Here is a 23,169-nt window from a genome sequence, read left to right as displayed (position 1 = left end):
TCAAGGAACAGTATCCTTCAGTGGTGTGGGGAGAAGTGGAAAAATAAAGTACAAAGATGCTTCTTGCGGGCTTAGGACTGCTGTTGTTGCTCTAGAGAAAAGAAGGCAAATTTTGAACCAATAGTGCAGACATGTAATATGTGACATCACGAGAGTTGGAAAAAGTCATATAATTATAAGTAGAGTTTATACTTCAGAGCAATACTAATTTTTGTGTATATTTATCATTTTCTTGGTATTTTCACTTGTTTTTGTCACTGTTTCATTCTCTGCTCACATTTATATCTTTATTGATTTTTTAATATTCCTTTTCTCTTTTTTCCTCATTTATTCCTCATGTAACTGGCTGTGAATGCATTTGAATCACATTTTATATTAGTAATAAGTTCACAGTACCAAATTTGAGCTATTCGAGGTTCTCTTGTGGACAATGTATGGCTTTATAATCACTAACATCTGCTTTAAAATATTCTAATGTTACAGTTCTTTCCAAAGTAGGTTTGACCATTAGCAAGCAATAATATCAACAATAAAATATGTCATGGGATTGTAATAAATAAACTAAAAGAAAACATTTGTGAACAGGTGGGCTCTAGAAAAGGCAATTTTAGAGGGATTGCTACAAGTCTGTGAGCTGCCTGCGATAGTATCCAAAGATTTATTAAATTCACTAATATTCATATATTGGTAATAAACAAAATAACAAGGGAAAGCAAAAAGAAAAACAAACAAAAAAACTAAGACAAAAAGATTTTAGAAAATAAGATTTTATAGGTAGAGAAGTGTGTAGGCTATAATCATTGGTATATTTACTGTGTCTGAGAATAAAATCTGATTTTAAAGTTTTCTGGTTTTGAGGTTGGAAGGACAGACAGACCTAGACAAGTGTCCCGATCTTTCACTTATTTGCCCAAGAGATTCTGGAAACATTATCATCACCAGAGACAAAACAAAAGAATTCTGTAGAAACAGATCTTATTAAAAAATAACCTTTATCTTTCTTTAGTCTCCCCATTTATTTTAGTTACTTTTCCACAATCGCCATTCTTTGTTCAACCCAACATATAAGCATGTAGTTTTTTTTTTTTTTTTTGAGACAGAGTCTCGCTTTGTTGCCCAGGCTAGAGTGAGTGCCATGGCGTCAGCCTAGCTCATAGCAACCTCAATCTCCTGGGCTCAAGCCATCCTTCTGCCTCAGCCTCCTGAGTAGCTGGGACTACAGGCATGCACCACCATGCCCGGCTAATTTTTTCTATATATTTTTAGTTGGCCAATTAATTTCTTTCTATTTATAGTAGAGATGGGGTCTCGCTCTTGCTCAGGCTGGTTTCGAACTCCTGACCTCGAGCAATCCACCCGCCTCGGCCTCCCAGAGTGCTAGGATTACAGGCGTGAGTCACCGCACCCGGCCAAGCATGTAGATTTTGCCACTCCTTTGTGTCTTTATTTCCTTATGAAGGCTTTCATGTAATGTAAAACTTATATTATATAAATGTGTATGTTCTTTTCCTGTTAATCTGTCTTACCTCAATTTAATTTTCAGACCTAGCTGAAGACCGTAAGAAGGTAAAGGTAAAGATTTTGCCTTCCCTACACCCTGCCACAAGTGTAATGAGAAAATTAAATATAATTATATGGGTGAAGCATTTGACATATTGTGGACTCCCAGTAAAAGATAGTTGTCTGTTATTTCTTTATCCCAGAATGCACACTGCCAGCAGCCCAAAGGGAGAGGAAATTATCTTAAGGAGTTAACAGATATATCGTGACTCTCTCAGTTATTGTCTTATATTGTGCATTGTTTGGGGGTCATTGAGTAATGCCATGGGAAGTGTTCCAATGACAGTTATACATGTCAATGAAATAGCAAATATTGCAACCTTTTTCAGTGACCTTTAGTGAAGGTTGAATGAGGTTGTAAAAATGTAATTCAGGATGGCTTTTCTGAAAAGAGAAAGATAGTACTACCCAAATAAGCAGCTTTCCTAAATGCCTGATTTAATCAAATAATAACATTCAGAGTTTATATTTCTTAAATAAAATGTCCCTCAGGAAAGGTTTTCAATTGAAGAATCACAGTGGATTTCACTAGATATTGGTTCCTCTTACTTTCCTTCCTTGTGCAAAGGAAAATATATGGCATACCCCATAACCAGTGATTACAGAGGAGGAGGCTGTATGGTTTAGATTACATATTTTCTCAGTAGGAATCAGTGGTTTGGCACAGGAAAGTTTAATACTAATCTAGAACATGCTTGATGATTGTATAAATAGTGACATACTGATATTCTGGAAGAGAATATCAGGTTCAATGAATATCCACTTTAGTGATTTTTAACAACAAGGATTAATTTTGGTAAAAGTAAATTTAGTTCTAAAGAACTTGAGGGGACAATAGAAAATTAATCATATATGAACAGGAGTATAACTTTCTCTGCTTAAAATATAAGCTCTTCTTATATATGACCCCATTTATCTATACTTTTTATGCTGCTCTATGATAAACTTAAAAATGATAACAAATGCAATGGTACATAATTTCTACATGTTATGTAGAAAATAAAAGAAAAAAATTTAAAGTAAACCAATAATAAACAAAAAAATCATAATATCACATCTGTGATAAGCAACACAGAAATTAGGGGGACATGGTTGGTAGAATAACTGGGCATCCAGACAAGTCCCATAAGAGATCATATTTAAGTGCAATCTGTTTGACATTGGAGCTGGGGCTCTACTCAGCCAGAAAATTCTATTTAGAGGGAATAGTTGGTGTGGAGTACACATGGCTGAGGTGAGCTTGACTGTGCTTCAGGAACAGAAAAATGGCCACTGTAGCTGGTCCTTAGTGGGCAGTTGCACTGGGACCAGATCATATGAGACCTTGTAACCAGACTGTGGATTGTGGATTGAATTTTATTCCAAATGTGATAGGACTTTGCTTAATAGGAGAGGGTTACTGTGCCTGGGCAGGATTTCAACCTGAGCGTAAATCATTATTCTCAACCTGGCTGCACCGTGACATTTACAAGGGGCCTAGACATTGATGACAATGTATAATGCTGGGTGAGTGGCTTTGGCATTACATATGGCGTACAATCCTAAAACATTCTATAGAGTTTTAAAATTTTTGACTCTTTAAAGATAGCTCATTTTTGAAGCGTAGGTTAAATTTTCCTCTAACTTTTACCAAGTATCTTGATATTCTGGGGAGCATAGATAGGCTTTTGTTTCCTAGGATCCACATCCCTAGTATTATAAGTTCAAAATTTGTTCTAATATTTTGTTTTATGTTACAAAACAAAAATAAATTTGCCTTTTATTCCAGAATATATTTGTTTATTTTACTATAAAATAGCTCTTTAAATGGCTGTTCAGAGGCAGATATACATAGTAGTCGGCAGCTTGGATCTGCAATAAGAGATGTGAGTTCAATTTCTGAGTTCACCACTGGCCAGCTGTGTAGCCATGTAAAAGCATATATGTACACTGGTAAAATGTGAATTTTAATTGCAGGGGTCAGCAAACTATACAACTTATGGACCAAGTGTGGCCATTGGCTGTTTTTATAAATAAAGTTTTATTGAAATGTACCCACATCCATTCCTTTATGTATTGTCTATGACCTCTTTCTCCCCACTGCAAGAGTTGAGTTACTGCAGTATAATGAGACTTTACATGGCACACTAAGCCTAGAATATTTATTTCTAGCCTTGTAGAAAAAAAGTTTGCTGACCTCTATTATAATGCACACCTTTCAGGGTTATTATGGATATTGAATGGAATAAATCATGTAGAACACTCAGTGCAGGGTCTGGCATTTAATAAGCATTCAGTATATGTTTGTAATTGTTAGAATTTTCAGAAATTCTTTTTTCTAACTTTCAAATAAGCAAGCCAAATTGACTCTCCTAAGTATGCACCTTTTTTTCTGTGTATTTCTGTATATCCTTAGGGGTAAAGCACCCAAGCTAGAGAAGTATGTTCTTAAGTAGTCATATTTTGGTGACACTCGCTTACTTCTGTGTTAATAACATGCCTGGATGTTGGAAGTTCTATTTTGCCCACTAATCTATCCTTTATACAGATATTATAAATTATAGATATGTAAAAGTTTTTGGCTATATTACAGCAATATGGGTAGATTGTTAAATTAATCATTGCAGAACCCTTTGAAAATCTAGGCAGCAATGTGCAAATGCAAAATTTATAACTGGAGCAAACAAAAAGAAGTTGATGATTCCTTAAGGATACTGATGTTTTTATGGTTTCTTCCTTTTGTTTTCGTCACCAGAGATTTATATAACATTTGGGGAAATTTTCAATATTTAATCATAAGCATTTTTATTCCAATGTAGGCTATACATTCAGGCTGATCTGAACTTACTGGAGGCCAGCTATATTATTTTTTTTGATTTTATAAAAATTGAGGTATATGTTTGTATGTATGCCCATGTGTGTTAAAACTTCTAATAAGCAAATTTGTGCATTAATAAGGAAATATGATTAGCAAAGAGTTTAATCATTTTTACTTCTCATAGTAGTAAACATGTCATAAAATATCCCTAAGGAGGAATTTTAAACAGTGGAGGCGATAGGAAAGAGGATAATCTTTTATTTGAAATGTTCCAGCTAAATAATTTATTTAGTTTTCTTCATGAAAATGCTACTTTTGTAGGTATCCCAAGTATCATAATCATTGCTTATGTTTCATTTATTTTAGTGAAATGAAGAGTTTTGTTGTTCTTAATTTCCAGTTCATATTTAAATTACTCTGAAAATTATATTTCTTAAATAATATATATTAATTAATTTATTTTTACTGCTTCAGAGTTAAATGTTGAATTTTAAAAATAATGTTAATTTTTATTAAGTTTCTTAGCTTTCTATGTATGTTATTAACAATTTAGTTTATGTCAATTTGTTTAAAAGTAATAAAGGAAAGGTATAGGATATGGTTCCTACCACATAGATTTTTATGGTTACATTAGAAAAATGGGACTTATTTGCATAAACCAGTTTATCTCCTATTGTCTCTCACTTGGCATTCATGTGAGAAATATTCAAGAAGATTTTGTGAACCTTGTGTTGTGCTTTCAGTAATGAACAGAGTTTGGATGGGAGAGAAATGGCAAATGATTTTTACATATATTTGATTTGGGGGTGGGTGCTGGTTGGATATGGTTTTGTTTTTGAGTGTGGGTGTTTATTCTCAGGTCATTTATAACCCTATTGCCTAAACATGTAATGTCATAAACCTTTGAAGGTGGATTCTGTTCGCATATAGTGAAATGATTCAAATTATTTACTCTGTATTCTAAAACTCAGAGAAGTTTTTACCTTGAATTAATCTTTCAGTTTAAATTTAAGTTGATAAAAATATATACAATTAGATGAAGATCAAATAATCCCAGTACACCTTTTTCAAAAATTATCACCCTGAGGTTCAGAGGGATCAATTATGTGTTTATACTGATTCTTTCAAAATTGGCTAGAATACTATTTTCTCAAATCCTAATTCAGTGCTACTTCTTTGTACATTACAAATGCTTAGATAATTTTCACTAAGTGAGGTATGATTTAATTTTCTCATAAAATGCATCAAATCAGAGTATCTGATATCTTTATTATTGAAAAATCATTTTTAAATATTAGCTAGTATAGTTTGACAAGCTGTCACTATTGCTTCTGCATCAAGATTAAGAGGGAAGAGAGGCTAACAAAAGAAAAGGGAGAAAAGAGAGGAATTTAGAAAGGGAACAGAAAAAGAGAACATATAGTGAGCTAGTTTAGGATAGAAGAGCCACAGAGAGTAAAGAGGGAAGGAATGGATGCTCAAGTTGGAGAGCAAGTGGAGTGTGTGTTGAAGAGGGCAGAATTGAGGCACAAGTTGGCCAAGAAGAGTGAGGCTTGATACAGAGGGTATCAGGTGACAATTTCCTAGAAATGTATATTGCTGGAAAAATTGTCTCAAAGTTATTCTCTTTACAGAGAAAAATTCTGGAGAAATGTGATTAAAGTGCGAAAGAATAGTTAAGCATTATGTGGGAAGGTGTGTCAATCACATAAAATTATCCCATAAATAAAAATGTTCATCTTCACTTTTTCTTGCCTTTATCTTTTTGTTTCTGAATGTGTTTGTCCCTCCAGAATTCATATGTTGAAATTCTAATCCCTAATATGATGGTATTGGGAGGGAGAGGATTTGGGGAGGGCTTCACCATCATGAATGGGATCAGAACCCTTAGAAAGGGGACCCCAGAAAGCTCCATTCCTCTCTTTTTATCTTATGGATATATAATGAGAAGTGGGCAGTCAGCAACCTGGAAGATGGCCCTCACCAGAAACTGACCGTGGTGGTACCCTGATTTGGGGCATCTATTCTCCAGAATCATGAGGAATAAATTGTTTATAATCCACCCAGTCTATGGTAATTTGTTATAGCATCTTGAACTAGATAGATGAATAATTTAATAGAAATCTTTCAACAAAATCTGATTGTGTTGACCATGTTGAATCAATTTTTATAGGAGGTCCTATGTTAAAGACTATACTAGCGAGCTGATAGTATGTAATAAAAATGTATTCCTACAATGGCCGATATAAAGACTGGCTGGCAGATCATCTCGGAAAGAAGGAAAAGTTTTAGAGGAAAACAAACAAACAAACAAACAAACAAACATTGGGTATAACTCTAAGGTAAAAGTACTAGAACCGACCAGAGATTCCATAGGAAAATGTTGCGGAGCATCTGGGAACTAATTTTCTTTTCCAAAATAATTATGATTTTATAGGCTACCCATTTTTCATAGAGTATAATAGCATTTTCTTTTACTATCACCATAGAATAATTCATATTATAGGGCAATATTCAAGGACAACCCTATTACAGTATATATAAAAATGTAGATATTTAAGAGAAAACTAAAGAATTTCTTTTTAACATGCAACAATGTACTCTGTGAGGAAGGATGGACAAGCACTGTAGAGAGGAGATTTACTGGGGAAAACTGTAGGAATTTAGGTAGGGTAAGGTGAAAAGATGGAAGCATCTAGTTCTTCAAGAAATAAGGGGTGTGTGTGTGTGCATGTGTGCACATTTGTGTGAGTTCTCGGGGAGGGAAATCAAGGAAAATGGCATGTGGGGGCAGCTATTGGTCATATTTAAATCTTAACCATCACTCCTTCGGTGGTCAAATTTGTACTACTTTTGCTTTCTAATGTATATTTGGATACATTCCCACAAAGAGACCTAGCTTTTAGTGGGCTGACTGGAGTAGAATAGAAAGAAGAAATATGATATCATATAGGAAAGAAAAAGGGATCCAAATTGATAGTGTCTACTAGCTTCCAGACTTCACACATCACATAATCTCATTTAATAAAGCAGTGATATGTATGTTTTTTGTTTTAAGAATCTGAGATTTAAGCTGGGCGCGGTGGCTCTCGCCTGTAATCCTAGCACTCTGGGAGGCTGAGGCGGGTGGATTGCTTGAGGTCAGGAGTTCGAAACCAGCCTGAGCAAGAGTGAGACCCCGTCTCTACTATAAACAGAAAGAAATTAATTGGCCAACTAATATACATAGAAAAACTTAGCCGGGCATGGTGGCGCATGCCTGTAGTCCCAGCTACTTGGGAGGCTGAGGCAGGAGGATTGCTTGAGCCCAGGAGTTTGAGGTTGCTGTGAGCTAGGCTGATGCCACGGCACTCACTCTAGCCTGGGAAAACAAAGTGAGACTCTGTCTCAAAAAAAAAAAAAAAAAAAGAATCTGAGATTTAGAAAAGTTAAATAAAATACTCAAGGTCATCCAGGTAATAGCTACAGGTGCAACTCAACTTTTTGAGTCCAAAACCTCACCTCTTAAGTACAGTTTTATACTACCACATTCAGCATGACCATATTTAAATTAAATCTTGTTTTTGGCAATTTCCTTTGTATATCAATTTTTTAAAACCCCATAAATCCCACATATCCATAACTCTAAAATGTGATCATATTAGTTATACAAATGTGGGCAAATTATTTAACTTTTCTAAGTATCAGTTGTAAAATGGAAGATAATTTTTATACCCTCCCAAAAGAAGATTAAATGGAATAATGTATATAATATGATTACAAGTATTTGATATACAGTAACAGATCAATCAAAGGGAGTTACTATTAAATGATAAATACATTTTAAATATTTGTTTAAATATAAATTATATTCATCATTGGAATACATCATATTTTTGATATATAACTACTGTTTAGTAATGTCTTCAATTTATTAATATACAGCATTAGTAGGTGTGGTAATATCCAGTGATCTCAGTTGTTTATTTTGAAAATCTCAAAGGCTATTCTGGACAGCAAATAAATAGAACATTAGACAAATAGGCTTAGATTACAAAATGTAACTTCATTAAATAAATGTCACTATATTTGATTATACTTGCTTGCCAAGAAAATTTGGCTATTTTTTATTTCAGTATAAAGTTCATTGGGACAATGTGATGTAATCAGTTTTTTATTTTAGGGTATTTTCCAAAAATCTTAATATTGGAATTATCTATATGTGACAAAATTTCCTTAATAAATCCTCATTACTTGATTACAGGTTGAATATTTCAGACATTTAAACCAATTATAGTCCTGATTATTTTGATTGCCAGAAATCCTTAAATGTATATATTATCCATCAATGTATTCAGTTACTATATTGGATACCTGTCATTTAAACATTTTTAGTGGTTTATGATTCACAAAAAAGTCAGCTGTATTTTATTTTTTTCTAGATTTTAGATATTTTGTTTCTGCTTCATAAAAATAAAATTTAGCTAATCAATTGACTGTGGACAATATGGATGGCATAGTATTAGTTTCTAACTTATGTGTTGATTAATTTAGGATATAAAGCTAATAACTAAAATAGGTTATTTCTCATACACATTCATTATGACCAATGAGGTATTTTTTTTGTCATTACTTTCTAAAAGTTAGTATCTAGGTCCTCCAGTTGTTCAGAAACTAGGCTGTTTCCTAATGGTTTGCAAGGACAGGCTTTAAATGCTTATGTCAATAGAGTAATCTTAAAATCTAAGTCCTGACTTGTCTGTTGAAATGTACCAAAGTAAAACTTTGCTCTTAAATTCTGCTTTATGTTTTTATGAGACTCTAATCAACTGGGTATATCAGTTGTATTATGGGCTGTCTGATGACATTTTGAGGTAGAAAAGGTAAATTGCCTTTTTTATTATACCCTTTGCCAGACATTTTCATACTCTGACTCAAGGCAAACCATTCAATTGAGATGATTCAGTTCATTTATTACTAGACAGCATTTTGAGCAATATTTCTAATTCAGCTATAGTTTGGAATGCATCATAACTCCTCTTCCTCTCAACTCCTCCAAAGAAGGAAAAATGGAATTTATGAGTGCTGAATTTGAAAATGATGAGAGTAAAATTAGTATTGAACATCTTTGAGAAATCCGTATTTTCACTGGTGAGATATTCCTTAAGCTTGTTCTGGGTGTTCTATTTAAAAGGCAAGTCTTAGATTCAGTGAACTAGAGCATTCACATATGAGATTAACGTTTTTTTTATTGATGTGACTGCTAGAGTGTAGGGTACAAAACAGAGTACCTCAGCTGGATGTCCTTGCATGTTTAAATTATTATTATACATTTAAGAGTCTTCCACTTGGTCTTGAGGTCTGGGTATCTCTGAGATAAAATTACTTGGGAAGAAATTTTTTCAACAGCAACCTTTAGTAAGTGTTTTATAATTATGTAATAAAAGTTATGTTCTGCTTTTGTGCAAAAAACTTAACATAGCATGACTAAGATTGCTCTCCTTAGAAATAAATACCTGCCTGCAATATTGGCTCTTGGTTAGTGGCTGGGAACTTAGATTTCAAGAGGCTTCTTTCTGTTCCTAGAACTGATAACAGAGGCTCATGATGCCTAACTTCTTTGTAAAAACAATGTGATTATGCTGAACATCTGCTTTCCTTCCGACAGTTTGGATTTGACATGTACTATGGCAGAGGGTGGTCCTGGTCACAAGCCCCCAATAAAACCCTGGGAATGGAGTCTCTAATGAGTATCCCCAGAAGACAATATTTCACATGTGTTGTGACAAATTGTTGCTGGAGGAATTAGTGTATCCTGTGTGACTGCACCAAGAGAGGAATCTTTGAAGTTTGCACCTAGATTCCTCCAAACTTCATCGCATGCACCTTTTCCCTTGATGCTTTTACTAACCTCAGGACAATCAATCTGTGTTTTAAAATTAGTTTCATCAGGCCACTGAGTTTACAAAGGGTGAGTTAATTTGTCTAGATTTATCATAGTGAGATGGTAACTGACACAAACTTTGACCACAGAAATATTAGGAACATATTTTATGAGTCTGTCTTTCTCTATTTCCTGCACTGATAGTTCATGTTTTTCTTATACAACAAAGGCTAGTCCTTTACAAAATGATATCCTTATAAGGCTAATTATTTTGGCTTAACTATTCCTAATAATCTAGTTTTAAGAAAATATATTTAACAAAATAATTAATATTTTTAATTTTGCTACTAACTTTAGAATTTTAGATCTGTTTTTTTCCTGAATCTGTGTTTTCAGATTTTGTTAAAAAATAAAACTTTCTAGATTTTTGTTCTTTACTGATTTTGTTATACATAATTTACTCTCCTGTAAAATTTTGTCTATTTTGTTACATTAATGATTCATAAAATATAATAAAAAATTATTTTGAAACACTAGAAATTTTATTTATTCCTATCAATTTAATCTTATGATTTTTGAGATTGTTTATATTTTTTAGATAATGTTTCAATTTTAGTACTTCAGAGATTTAAAGAATAGAATTTAATATTTTCAACCCCTTAGAACATCTTAATTAGATGCTCCATTTTCACTATTGTTTCTTTGCTGATTATCGCAAGAAATGTGGTTTTTTTGGTCATCCTTGCCAAGAATCTCTCTACTCACATAGTTACACCCAAATGTGTCTTTTTCTTTTAATATGTTAAACACAGTTTTATTACTACTTCTGGTCAAGAAGATAATAGATTAAATATTGTAGTAACAGGAATCAGTAGGGCTATTATTAACTTTTCTTTTAATCAAATGTGTGAAACAGGGCAAAGCTTTCTTTTCAATGATTAAATTCACATCATCTCCCTTTTCTGCTTTTCACTGAATTGCAATATTATGGGATCATTTCTTTTATTGTTGGTAGATATTTGTGTTAGAGATTGACAGTTAATGTCCTCAAGTCCAAATTGGTGACACAAATGAGTAAATAGGATTGGCTTAAGAAAATGTGCAGTGTTTGGGGCTGGGAAGAGCTAGAAAGTACCTGCTCCATCTATAGGAATTCAAAGTAAACATTTAAAACAAGCAAGAAAAAAATCAAACAACCCAATTAAAGAGTGAGCAAAGGACATGAACAGAAACTTTTCAAAAGAAGATAGACTAATGGCCAACAAACATATGAAAAAATGCTCAACATCTCTAATCATCAGGGAAATGCAAATCAAAACTAGTGAGATATCACTTCATTCCAATGAGAATGGCTTTTATCCTGCACTGATAGTTCATGTTTTTCTTATACAACAAAGGCTAGTTGTTTATAAAATGTTATCCTTAGAAGGATACTGATGGTGTGTGTGTGTGTATATATATATATATATATCTCATTTTCTTAATCCACTCATATATTGATGGGTACCTGGGTGGTGGTTTCCATATCTTTGCAATTGTGAATTGTGCTGCTATAAGAATGGCCTTTATCAAAAAATCCCAAAACAACAAATGTTGGCGTGGATGTGGATGTGGGATCCAGCCATCCCATTACTAGGTATTTACCCAAGGAAAATAAGGACACTCTATAAAAACACATCTGCACTAGAATGTTTATACCAGCATGCTTCACAATTGCAAAGATGTGGAAACAGCTGAAGTGCCCATCAATACATGAGTGGGTTAATAAAATGTGGTATATGTATACATGGAGTACTACGCAGCCATAAAAAAATGGTGAATTAGCTCTTGTGTTATTCTGGTTGGTGCTGGAATCCATTCTTCTGAATGAAGTATCACTAGAATGGAAAAACAAACACTACATGTACTCACTATTAGATTGATACTAATTGATGAACACTTATGTGCACATATGGGAAGTAATATTCATCAGGTATCAGGTAGGTGGGACTGGGGAGGAGGTAAACACACACCTGGGTGCAGTGTGTGTTATATAGGGGTTGGGCATGCTTGTAGCTCTGACTTTGGTGGTACTAAGGCAATTTTTGGAACCAAAGCATTTGTACCCCAGTAATTTTCTGAAATTAAAAAAATGTGTATATTTTGAAAGCCTTATAAAACATTAGTGCATGTCAGATAAGGCCCAGGGACAGTTTGTGATCTCTGGTTTACATATTCATATCTTTATATGCCTACCCAAGATATTTAGTATTTAAACAAGTGTGTTCCTATACTGGGTATTTTGGAGTAAAAATGTCTTTCAGTTTACTTTTTAGAAATAAAATATACATTGTCAGTCAAATGGTTAAATTAGATAAGTATTTATATCCTTTTCAAAACATTGTTTTCAAAGGGTTATTGATGTGAAATTTTATTCATGGCTGCTTTCTGAAATTCTCATATATCAAACTTATTTAAAAAAACAAAGATGTATGTGTTGGGACAGGAGGTATATGGGAACTTTGTACTTTCCTTTCAATTTGTGAAATGTGAATCCAGGACCCTTCTAACTTTTGAAAAAGTATATTAATAAAAAATTCCTATACAAAATAGAGTAATTTTGATCTTGTACAGTTGTAGAAAACTTCCTTATTTATATTCCTTTCTTTTCATTAAAAATAACTTTTCCTCTTAAACTGTAAATGAATGTGCATTAATGGAAACATATGCAAATTCTACCTTCTTCATTGCTTAATCTAAAAATCTTGACCCTCCTGGCTCCTTTTTATCTATTAGACTGTTTGGATTTTTTGAAAACTTTCAATAAGTTTTCAAAACTCAAAGTAACTTATTTAAAGCAATTAAATACCAACAGCACTCCTCTTTCCCCAGTGTTTGGATTTATAATTCCAAAGTTGACTGTGACGACTTAATCTTCACTTACATCAGATTGTTCTTTAATATATGGAAGGTTTTAAAAATACATAAATTTCAACTGGGATAAAGATTTGTGTGTGCTCTTACAGCTTTGTCATTAAACTAAATGAGGTATTAAAGTCTTAAAACCACAGTTATAATAAGATAGAGAACTCAACCATAACTATATGACTAAAGAAAATACTAATTGATGATGCCCTCTTTTCAATTGTCCGAAATAGACTTGTTTCGTGTGGTGTTTTTAATTGAGTTATACAGTTCTTTGTTTTCTTTCTATTTTTATGGATATAGGACACTTTAACTTGTAAAACTTTCTACTTTATTAAATATATGTTTTTTGGTAATTAGGTTTTCTTTTTTTACCTCCACAAAACAACAGTCTAGTAAATGTAATATTGCTTAACATGTGGTTAATTTTAAGGTTTTTTTAATCTTTTATTTTTATTCTGAATTATGTCTGTTTGAAATTATAGCATAAAAATATTTTTTTTTTTTTTTTTTTGAGACAGAGTCTCGCTTTGTTGCCCAGGCTAGAGTGAGTGCCGTGGTGTCAGCCTAGCTCACAGCAACCTCAAACTCCTGGGCTCAAGGGATCCTCCTGCCTCAGCCTCCCAAGTAGCTGGGACTACAGGCATTCGCCACCATGCCCAGCTAATTTTTTGTATATATTAGTTGGCCAATTAATTTCTTTCTATTTATAGTAGAGACGGGGTCTCGCTCTTGCTCAGGCTGGTTTCGAACTCCTGACCTCGAGCAATCCGCCCGCCTCGGCCTCCCAGAGAGCTAGGATTACAGGCGTGAGCCACCGCGCCCGGCCTGCATAAAAATATTTTAAGCAATTAATTAAGGTACTTTTTCTACTGATAATGAAAACGTATTTCCTGAAAGAAAAATATCACATAACTATGGTTGTATTACATGAAAAATCTTGATGAAAATTTAAAGATACATAACAGATTTATTTTTGACATTATTATTTGATACTATTATTTGATGTTTTATGCTATTATATAATAATCACTGACTGGACACATCATTGAACAAGACAGAATCCTAGCTTTGGGGGTTCCTGTTACATATTTTTCCCTCAATTTTATTTTATTTTATTTTTTTCTTTCTTTTTTTTTTTTTTGAGAGAGAGTCTCACTTTGTTGCCCAGGCTAGAGTGAGTGCCATGGCATCAGCCTAGCTCACACCAACCTCAAACTCCTGGGCTCAAGCGATCCTCCTGCCTCAGCCTCCCGAGTAGCTTGGACTACAGGCATGCGCCACCATGCCTGACTAATTTTTTCTATATATATTAGTTGGCCAACTAATTTCTTTCTATTTATAGTAGAGATGGGGTCTCGCTCTTGCTCAGGCTGGTTTCGAACTCCTGACTTTGAGCAATTCGCCTGCCTCGGCCTCCCAGAGAGCTAGGATTACAGGCGTGAGCCACTGCGCCCGGCCCCCTCAATTTTCTTAGATAGAAATTTAGTAACTTTTTCTTTTATGATGAGTTTTATCAAAAGAATGAGATATTTGTAACTAGTTTTGTGGTTTTTATATGTTTCCTGAACATCATAACTCTTGAGATAGAGATTTCAATTTTAATTAATACTCTTAGTAAGCCATGTGTAACAATTAACGAAAACACTATTTACATTGTACTTAAATGCATATTTCTCTAATATTTTAGCTGGGAAGTTTTAAGATTCCTTCTGTCAAACATTAGATGGTGGCTGGAAGAATATGGCTTTGATGGATTTCGTTTTGATGGTGTTACATCCATGCTCTATCATCACCATGGAATAGGTAGGTAACCTGCTACATTATAGATGAAATAGATTTTATTTTATTTTATTTTATTTTATTATTTTTTATTGGAAGATTACAACCAGGCTTCCAGTTACAGAAGCTACAATGACCATTATTGGTGGCTTTATTAGATCTATTGTATATGTCTTCTCTATAGTCATTTCTTATCCCTTTTTGGCAAAAGGTAGAGTATAAATACATTTTATATGTAAACAAAAGATAATCATTTCCTTTGAAATATATCTAATTAATAACATGCTTTCATTAATATATAGCTTTCTATAACATTGTTTTGAGGAAACGACCTATTATAATATCCTCAGGGTATAAACATCACAGCATTTGCAATGAAAATTTATTAAAAATAATAAATGAGGAGATTTTAAAATTTTTAAAGGAATGACAATATCAAAAAAATGAAAGAAACTTTGTAGTTGAATTGCCACTGAAGTGTGAACATGAAAAAAATTGAGGAATAAAACTTTTATAATTATACTTGAAAATATCTCTCGGTGATAAAATCTAGCAAACTGAAAAAAAAAAGAATCAACATGAAAGAACTTAGACATAGGGATATGGGGGGAAAGGCTGATGTTGAATACTACTTTGATTCAATTACAAAAATAAAAGTAAATTACTGAAAGACTAGAAAGTAAATGGTATAACCCCAATAAGTGATATATTCTATAAAAAACTGAAATTAAGAGGTAGGAAAAGAGAAGGTAGGATTAAGTTTTAGGATATTATAATTTCTTTGTCATAGAAATTCCATATTGCATAAGTTGAAGAATTTATTTAAAATAATATAAACATTATGACTCAATTTTATGATGATTTTCATATTTAGTTTTCTTTAACTCAGAAGGCTCTAATAGAAGCTAACATTGACATCCTCTTGATGTGACAGAAAATGTATTAATTTGAAATTTTGAAATTTAGAACTCCTTTCAGGAGCATTTTACTTTATTTTATTTTTCGGCTGTAAAATTTAATTAAATTTAAATTTAATCTTTAAAGTATTCTTTTTTGGCCCAACAAAAATTGATTTATAGGGTTGTCTGAACTCTGAATGTTGACATGGAGTACTTTTCTAAATTAGACAGTATATTTGCTGATCGTAATATCATCATTGTTATTACACTTTGCTGCAGTAACAAAATTTATGTCAATAAACTAATTTGAAGGTACATGTGTATAGAGTTAAGGCTTGCATGTTAACAAAATATATCCATATTGATTTTCTGTTCTTTAGGTCAAGGTTTTTCAGGTGGTTACCATGAATATTTTGGACTACAAGTAGATGAAGATGCATTGATTTATCTCATGTTGGCAAATCATTTGGTTCACACATTGTATCCAGATTCTATAACAATAGCTGAGGTAAAGCCATAATGATTTCTTACCCTCTGACCCCCTTTAATATAGAACATTTTGTTAGCATAAAATATTTGAATAATTAATCTCATGTTGTCAATAATTGCATAAATGAAATTGTACCCTAACTAGAGTGCAGCAATCTTGTATGGGTGGCACATTATTTAGAATTCACTGTTTTCCTATTAGGAGATAATGTACACTACTAATTACTTGTCACCATTCCATTGTTAAAAAGAAAGTGCCAGTGGTTAGAAAGTAAAATATCCTAATCAGTGGACAGGTCCTTCTGCCATGAGACCTTCAGCAGAGAAAAGAATTGAATATTAATGTGTGTCTATCCATTTATTTATTAATTTTTTTCTTTTCTGGTTTAATCATTAAAGATGGCATGGATTGCTGCCTGTGAGCTTCTCTGAAGCCTTTCTTGTTCTGATGCGATTACCTTTCTTGTTTATGTTATTGCTCTTGGATTGCCAAATGTTCACTAGTTATTCATGATTACTGAAGGCTCATGATTAACTGTCCCAAAGCTGCACTGTAATGATATAATTCAGTATATGCATAATTGACAATTCCCCTCTTGATGATAAATGTGATAAATTAAGAAGTTTGTTAAATGCTTATGCTAATTTCGATTTAGTTCTAAAATCCCCCTGGTTTTCTGAGTCCTCTGACTAGAAATTATTATTAAAATTGAATTTAGCATGTTAAAACTATTCTATACAAAGTATAGTGTTAGGCATATAAAAGTAGTAAGACTATTCTTTAGAAGAGTTATAATTAAGGTGTATTTTCACATTGTTGGTGTTTAGTTCATTGAAAAGAAATGTGAGTCTCCTTCCTGTAGTATTTATTATTTGTATAGCCTTTTTTTTTTTCCTATCCATTATTTCTTAAAACTAAAAATCTCCAACTAAGTGGTATGATTTCTTTGTCTCTGGATAGAGGAGAACAGCTTTACTCCCTTCAAGCCTTTTGCCTTCTAAATAACCTTTGGGAATAGAGCAGTGGCCCTGAGTTTCTGAAAAAAATTCTTATGTAGAATTATAAAGCAATCAAACAAAAATCTATCATACAATTTAGACAACCAGTACTATTTCACACTCTCTACCTACCTACATTTGATCAGGAGCACATAAGTCTTACTAATACGTATAATAATACTTTATGTGCTGGATGTCTTTTAACATCAATCAGAATGTATTTTAAACTTTTATTTTGGCTTTTATATATTTAAATTTTATCTGACAAACATCAAAAAATTAATTATTTTGTCAATTATATTTGTGACAATCCAAAGCAGAGATATTGTAAATGACAAATTACTACAAACAATTAGTGATAGCACAAATCAAAAGTGGGTATTGAAGAAAAAGAAGCAATTATTTAATACATGAAACTTAAAATTGTTACATTGATCTTTCCGTTCATTTCAATAGTTTCATCATCTGGGGAACACTTGTCTGATTATCAGCATTTCTACCAATGAAACTTTGAGACTTTAACCTACTTTATATTACTTGGTTTTAGATTTTTTTTTTAAAACAAGATGTGTCTTCAATTTATTCTACTTAAATTGAAAACTACTTCAATTTCAATGCATCACTTTTTTGTCTAGTGGGAGTCTCTTCAAAATGTGGAATTGATCCTCATGAACTTTTTTTTTAAGAAAAGGAATGTGGTGTAATGAATAAGTAATGTAATTTTAAATAAATTCCTACAGTAGAAATATAAATTTATTTATAATGACAATTATAAAAATTGAAACCTTTTTTTGCTAGAATATATTCACCTTTCTACATGATTATATTTGCTATATAAATTAAAATATTTTTGATTGAGGTGTTCTCCCTCTGAAATAGTTATAATTGCCCTTTAGATATTAAAGCATTAGAAATATTTTAATTTCATCCAAAATACATACAGTTTTTTTCATATGCCATATCTGTAGGTATCAACTATTTTATATTTGGAGTATCTTTATTTTGGTGATCTTTATATTTACCTATTTTATAATTTTTATTTAAAAATATTAAGAGAGTACAGGTATTTTTGTTACTTGGATGAATTCTATAATACTGAAATCAGAGCTTTTATTGTGTCCATCACTCGATACACTCTCCTTACACCCTCCCCACTTCTTAGTTTCCAATGTCCTCACCACTTTATGATCACGCATACCCATTGTTTAGATCCCAAGTATTAGTGAGAACATATGGTATTTGTTTTTCTGTTCCTAAGATACTTCACTTAGGATAATAGTTTCCAGTTCCAACCAGGTTGTTGCAAATGACATTCATTTCATTTCTTTTTATGGCTGAGTAGTATTCCACGGTGCGTGTGTGTGTGTGTGTGTGTGTGTGTGTCTGTGCATGTATGTGTGTGTAAACTTCTCTTTATCCCCTCATCAATTAACAATTGTGAATTGTGCTGCAATAAACATTTGGGTATAGGTGTATTTTTGATAAAATGACTCCTTTTCCTTTGCGTAGATACCCGGTAGTGGGACTACTGAATATATTTACCTTTTTGTTTTTTGAGACAGAGTCTCACTCTGTTGCCCAGGCTAGAGTGCCGTGGCATCAGCCTAGCTCACAGCAACCTCAAACTCCTGGGCTCAAGCGATCCTCCTGCTACAGGCATGTGCCACAATGCCTGGCTAATTTTTTGTATGTATTTTTAGTTGTCCAATTATTTCTTTCTATTTTTAATAGAGACAGGGTCTCGCTCTTGCTCAGGCTGGTTTCGAACTCCTGACCTTGAGCGATCCGCCTGCCTCCACCTCCCAGAGTGCTAGGGTTACAGGCATGAGCCACCATGCCCAGCCTTTTTTTTCCTTAAATTTAAAAGGACAGTCACTAACTATCCACTTTCAAAAAAGGCCTGCAAATAACTCATTTGCATTAATGAGGATGAGGCAACTTTCTAGGATTCAGATTTGGGAGTCAATACCAGTTGATGTACATATATTTTTCTTAGCAGATTCTATTTCCTAAAACAACATTTAGACTGAATATATAGAACATACTTTAATGTTTTCTTGAGAAAATTTATCTTGATATTTAATGCCAGACCTTCACCATTCTCGACTTTTTGAGCTTATGACACTCTTTTTTTTTTTTTTTTTTTTTTTTTTTTGAGACAGAGTCTCACTTGGTTGCCCAGGCTAGAGTGAGTGCCAAGGTGTTAGCCTAGCTCACAGCAACCTCAAACTCCTGGGCCCAAGCGATCCTTCTACCTCAGCCTCCCGAGTAGCTGGGGCTACAGGCATGTGCCACCATGCCCAACTAATTTTTTCTATATATTTTTAGTAGGCCAATTAATTTCTTTCTATTTTAGTAGAGGCAGGGTCTCGCTCTTGCTTAGGCTGGTTTTGAACTCCTGACCTTGAGCAACCCACCCGCCTCGGCCTCCCAGAGTACTAGGATTACATGCATGAGCCACCACCCTGGCCAATGCTTGATGTTTAATACATACTCAGCCAATGCTTATAATGAATGAATTGTATACCTATCATATTTGTGGATATGCAACTTATATTAATATTTTGATAAATATGTTTTTAAAATAGGTTCTTTTCTGTGGACCAGTTTTCTTTTTACTTTATAAACTTTAGAGAACCATACAGAAGTAACATATTATTAATAAACACTTTATTTTCTTATGAATATATTCTATTATATACTATATCTACTTATACCTTTTTTATTTTTCATAAGAAAATAATTTATATACTATAACTACTTATACCTTTTCTTATTTTCATAAGAAAATAATAAATTATTTTGGGAGTCCAGAGAGGTCATATACTTCTTTTTGTTAGCTTTTCTAAAGGGATAGTGTGGGGATGCTATTATGGAAGAAGAAGCATTTGAGCTAAGTCTCAGAGAGCTTACACTATGTGGTAGATTTTTATAGGAAGTAAAGATAATAATCTTTACTTCCTAGTAAAGGAAGATTTTGTGCAATGACACATGTAGTAGAAAAAGCTTGTGACAAAACACGGGGAAAAGTAAATATTTCAAAGTGTCCAAAGTATTTATTACAGGAAATGAAATAGTAGGAAATAATGGTGACACTTAGTATAAGCTCTTTGAGACTTAGCTCAAATGCTGCTTCTCCCATAATGCCATCCCTGTACTCTCCCTGCAGGAAAGATGTCTCTCCATTTTACTTTCTGTGCGCTTTAGTTTATTTTTTTTTTTTTTTTTTTTTTTTTTTTTTTTTTTTTTGAGACAGAGTCTCGCTTTGTTGCCCAGGCTAGAGTGAGTGCCGTGGCGTCAGCCTAGCTCACAGCAACCTCAAACTCCTGGGCTGAGTGATCCTTCTGCCTCAGCCTCCCGGGTAGCTGGGACTACAGGCATGCGCCACCATGCCCGGCTAATTTTTTATATATATATCAGTTGGCCAATTAATTTCTTTCTATTTATAGTAGAGACGGGGTCTCGCTCTTGCTCAGGCTGGTTTTGAACTCCTGACCTTGAGCAATCCGCCCGCCTCGGCCTCCCAAGAGCTAGGATTACAGGCGTGAGCCACAGCGCCCGGCCGCTTTAGTTTATTATCATGAGTGCATTGCATTGTCATTTCACGTGTGCATATTTATTTAGGTCACAATTTATGAACCTCTGGAATTCAGATATTATGCCTTATTTATTTATTTATTTATTTATTTATTATTTTTTTTTTTTTTTTGAGACAGAGTCTCGCTTTCTCGCCTAGGCTAGAGTGAGTGCCGTGGCGTCAGCCTAGCTCACAGCAACCTCAAACTCCTGGGCTCAAGCGATCCTCCTGCCTCAGCCTCCCGAGTAGCTGGGACTACAGGCACAAGCCACCATGCCCGGCTGATTTTTATATATATATATTAGTTGGCCAATTAATTTCTTTCTATTTTTATGGTAGAGACGGGGTCTCACTCAGGCTGGTTTTGAACTCCTGACCTTGAGCAATCCGCCCGCCTCGGCCTCCCAGAGTGCTAGGATTACAGGCGTGAGCCACCACTCCCGGCCTTGCCTTATTTATTTTTAAATCCCTCAGAGCATCTCACTCATTCACTCAGCAAATATTTACTGAGTACCTGCTTTGTGCCAAGTGCTATTCTACTATTCTATATTCTTGGCGTATATCAGTGAACAACAATAAGAAATCCCTGTGCTCATGAATCTTACATTCTAACAGCAAGTAGGGATGTAGATAATTGAATAGTAAATTATATAATAAATGCTTAATGGATAATTGTTGAATCTTAAGCTAAAGAATTTGATATTTCAATTATTGGCTATTGAAATCTCTTGAAGGGCAGTGACAGTAGATTGTCTCACAAGATATTACTTTAGCAGCAGTTGTATGAAGAGATACTCAAGATGGATAATTCTGTTCAGAAAGATACAGTCTAACCAAGCACTAATGAAGATTAAATAAGACTGTGGCTGTGAAAATGGAGCAAAGGAAAAGGATTTATTTGAAAGATATTGTAGACTTAGAATTATTTAGCTCATATTTTGCTATAGTTGTTTTAATAATATCTTTTGTTGCATCTGTGTCCTAGTACTCACTAAAATATACTTCATGTCAGTGCTGTATATGGAGAGAATAAATATACCGCATATATGCCACATGTATTTTTGTGTTTAGTGAAAGCAATAAGTAATAAAAACTTTTTATAGTAGTTCAAAAATAAATCTAAAAAACTAAGTTTTAGCAATAATGGTTTGTCTATTGTGAGTTATCTAGGTCAGTAGTCCCCAACCTTTTTGGCACCAGGGACCATTTTCATGGAAGACAATTTTTCCATAGACTGGGGGCAAAGGGAAGGAATGGTTTCAGGATGATTCAAATATATTACATTTATTATACACTTTATTTATATTATTATTACATTGTAATACATGATGAAATAATTATACAACTCACCATAGGTTGGGGACTCCCTGCCTTAGCTGATATTAAGGAAAAGAAAAAAAAAAAAAAAGCCTCATGAGATTGAAGTTGGCCTGAAGTGAAAACATTAAACAAAAGTCTTATTGGGAAATGTGATATGCTATTACAATTTTATCCAATTTTATAATTACATTAACAAAATTATCTCAAAATATATGCCACTATTGTTGTTTTCATTTTTTGACCTGGACTTTAATGTCAGGATATTTACTAAAAGTTTGATCAGTATGAACTGATAGTGCTGATGTACTTTGTTTTAGGATGTATCAGGAATGCCAGCTCTGTGTTCTCCAATTTCCCAGGGAGGGGTTGGTTTTGACTATCGATTAGCCATGGCAATTCCAGATAAATGGATCCAGGTAAGATTTTATGTAAATATATTTTTATTTCTGTAACTATTATGCTGTTTCGTTTATCTTCAATTTATTTCTTTGTTGGGATCGTTAGTTACAGATTATAATTGAAGTATTAAATTCTTCCATTAGTATGTCAATTCTTGTCCTTTTTAATAAAGTGCTTCTCAAAATTTTAAAAGTTCTAATTTAAATTACTCACATTTCTATTATTCAGGCAAGGGGAAAATGATTAATATAATGTTAGCTGTATAAATGAGATTTTGCATCATCAATGCAATTATATGAAACTTCAGTGCTTTATATTTAATACGCATTAAACTTTATCAAAGCATTCATTTCTGCCTACAAATCATGCATTAATGTAGAAGTTGCTCCTTAATTCCCAGTACTCGCTTAATAGTATGGTCTTTCCTCCACAAATTTGGATTCATCCATTCCTTTATTTAGCATTTAGAAGTCCTTACCATGTGTCAGATACTAGGAATGAATAATTATACATGGCATTTTGCACATCATTTCTCAATTCAATTTTATTAAATTTAATGACAGTTCAAGTAGTTTGGATT

The 23,169-nt window shown here is 33.3% G+C and overlaps 1 protein-coding gene across 4 annotated transcripts in view; it reads left to right on the top strand.

The window, feature by feature from the left end:
* GBE1 (1,4-alpha-glucan branching enzyme 1) overlaps positions 1-23,169 on the top strand; it is a 280,122-nt gene that overhangs the window by 174,210 nt on the left and 82,743 nt on the right. For all 4 annotated transcript variants that reach the window (XM_076000886.1, XM_076000895.1, XM_076000892.1 and 1 more), the window contains 3 exons: positions 14,815-14,930; positions 16,186-16,313; positions 22,508-22,606. In XM_076000886.1, the coding sequence (XP_075857001.1) occupies positions 14,815-14,930; positions 16,186-16,313; positions 22,508-22,606 (343 nt within the window). The remainder of the gene's footprint in view (positions 1-14,814; positions 14,931-16,185; positions 16,314-22,507; positions 22,607-23,169) is intronic.

Source organism: Microcebus murinus, chromosome 1, assembly GCF_040939455.1.
Source record: "Microcebus murinus isolate Inina chromosome 1, M.murinus_Inina_mat1.0, whole genome shotgun sequence".
NCBI classification, from domain to species: Eukaryota; Metazoa; Chordata; class Mammalia; order Primates; family Cheirogaleidae; genus Microcebus; species Microcebus murinus.
Note: the sequence above shows the minus strand (reverse complement) of the source record. Positions and strands in the feature narration are given on the sequence as shown.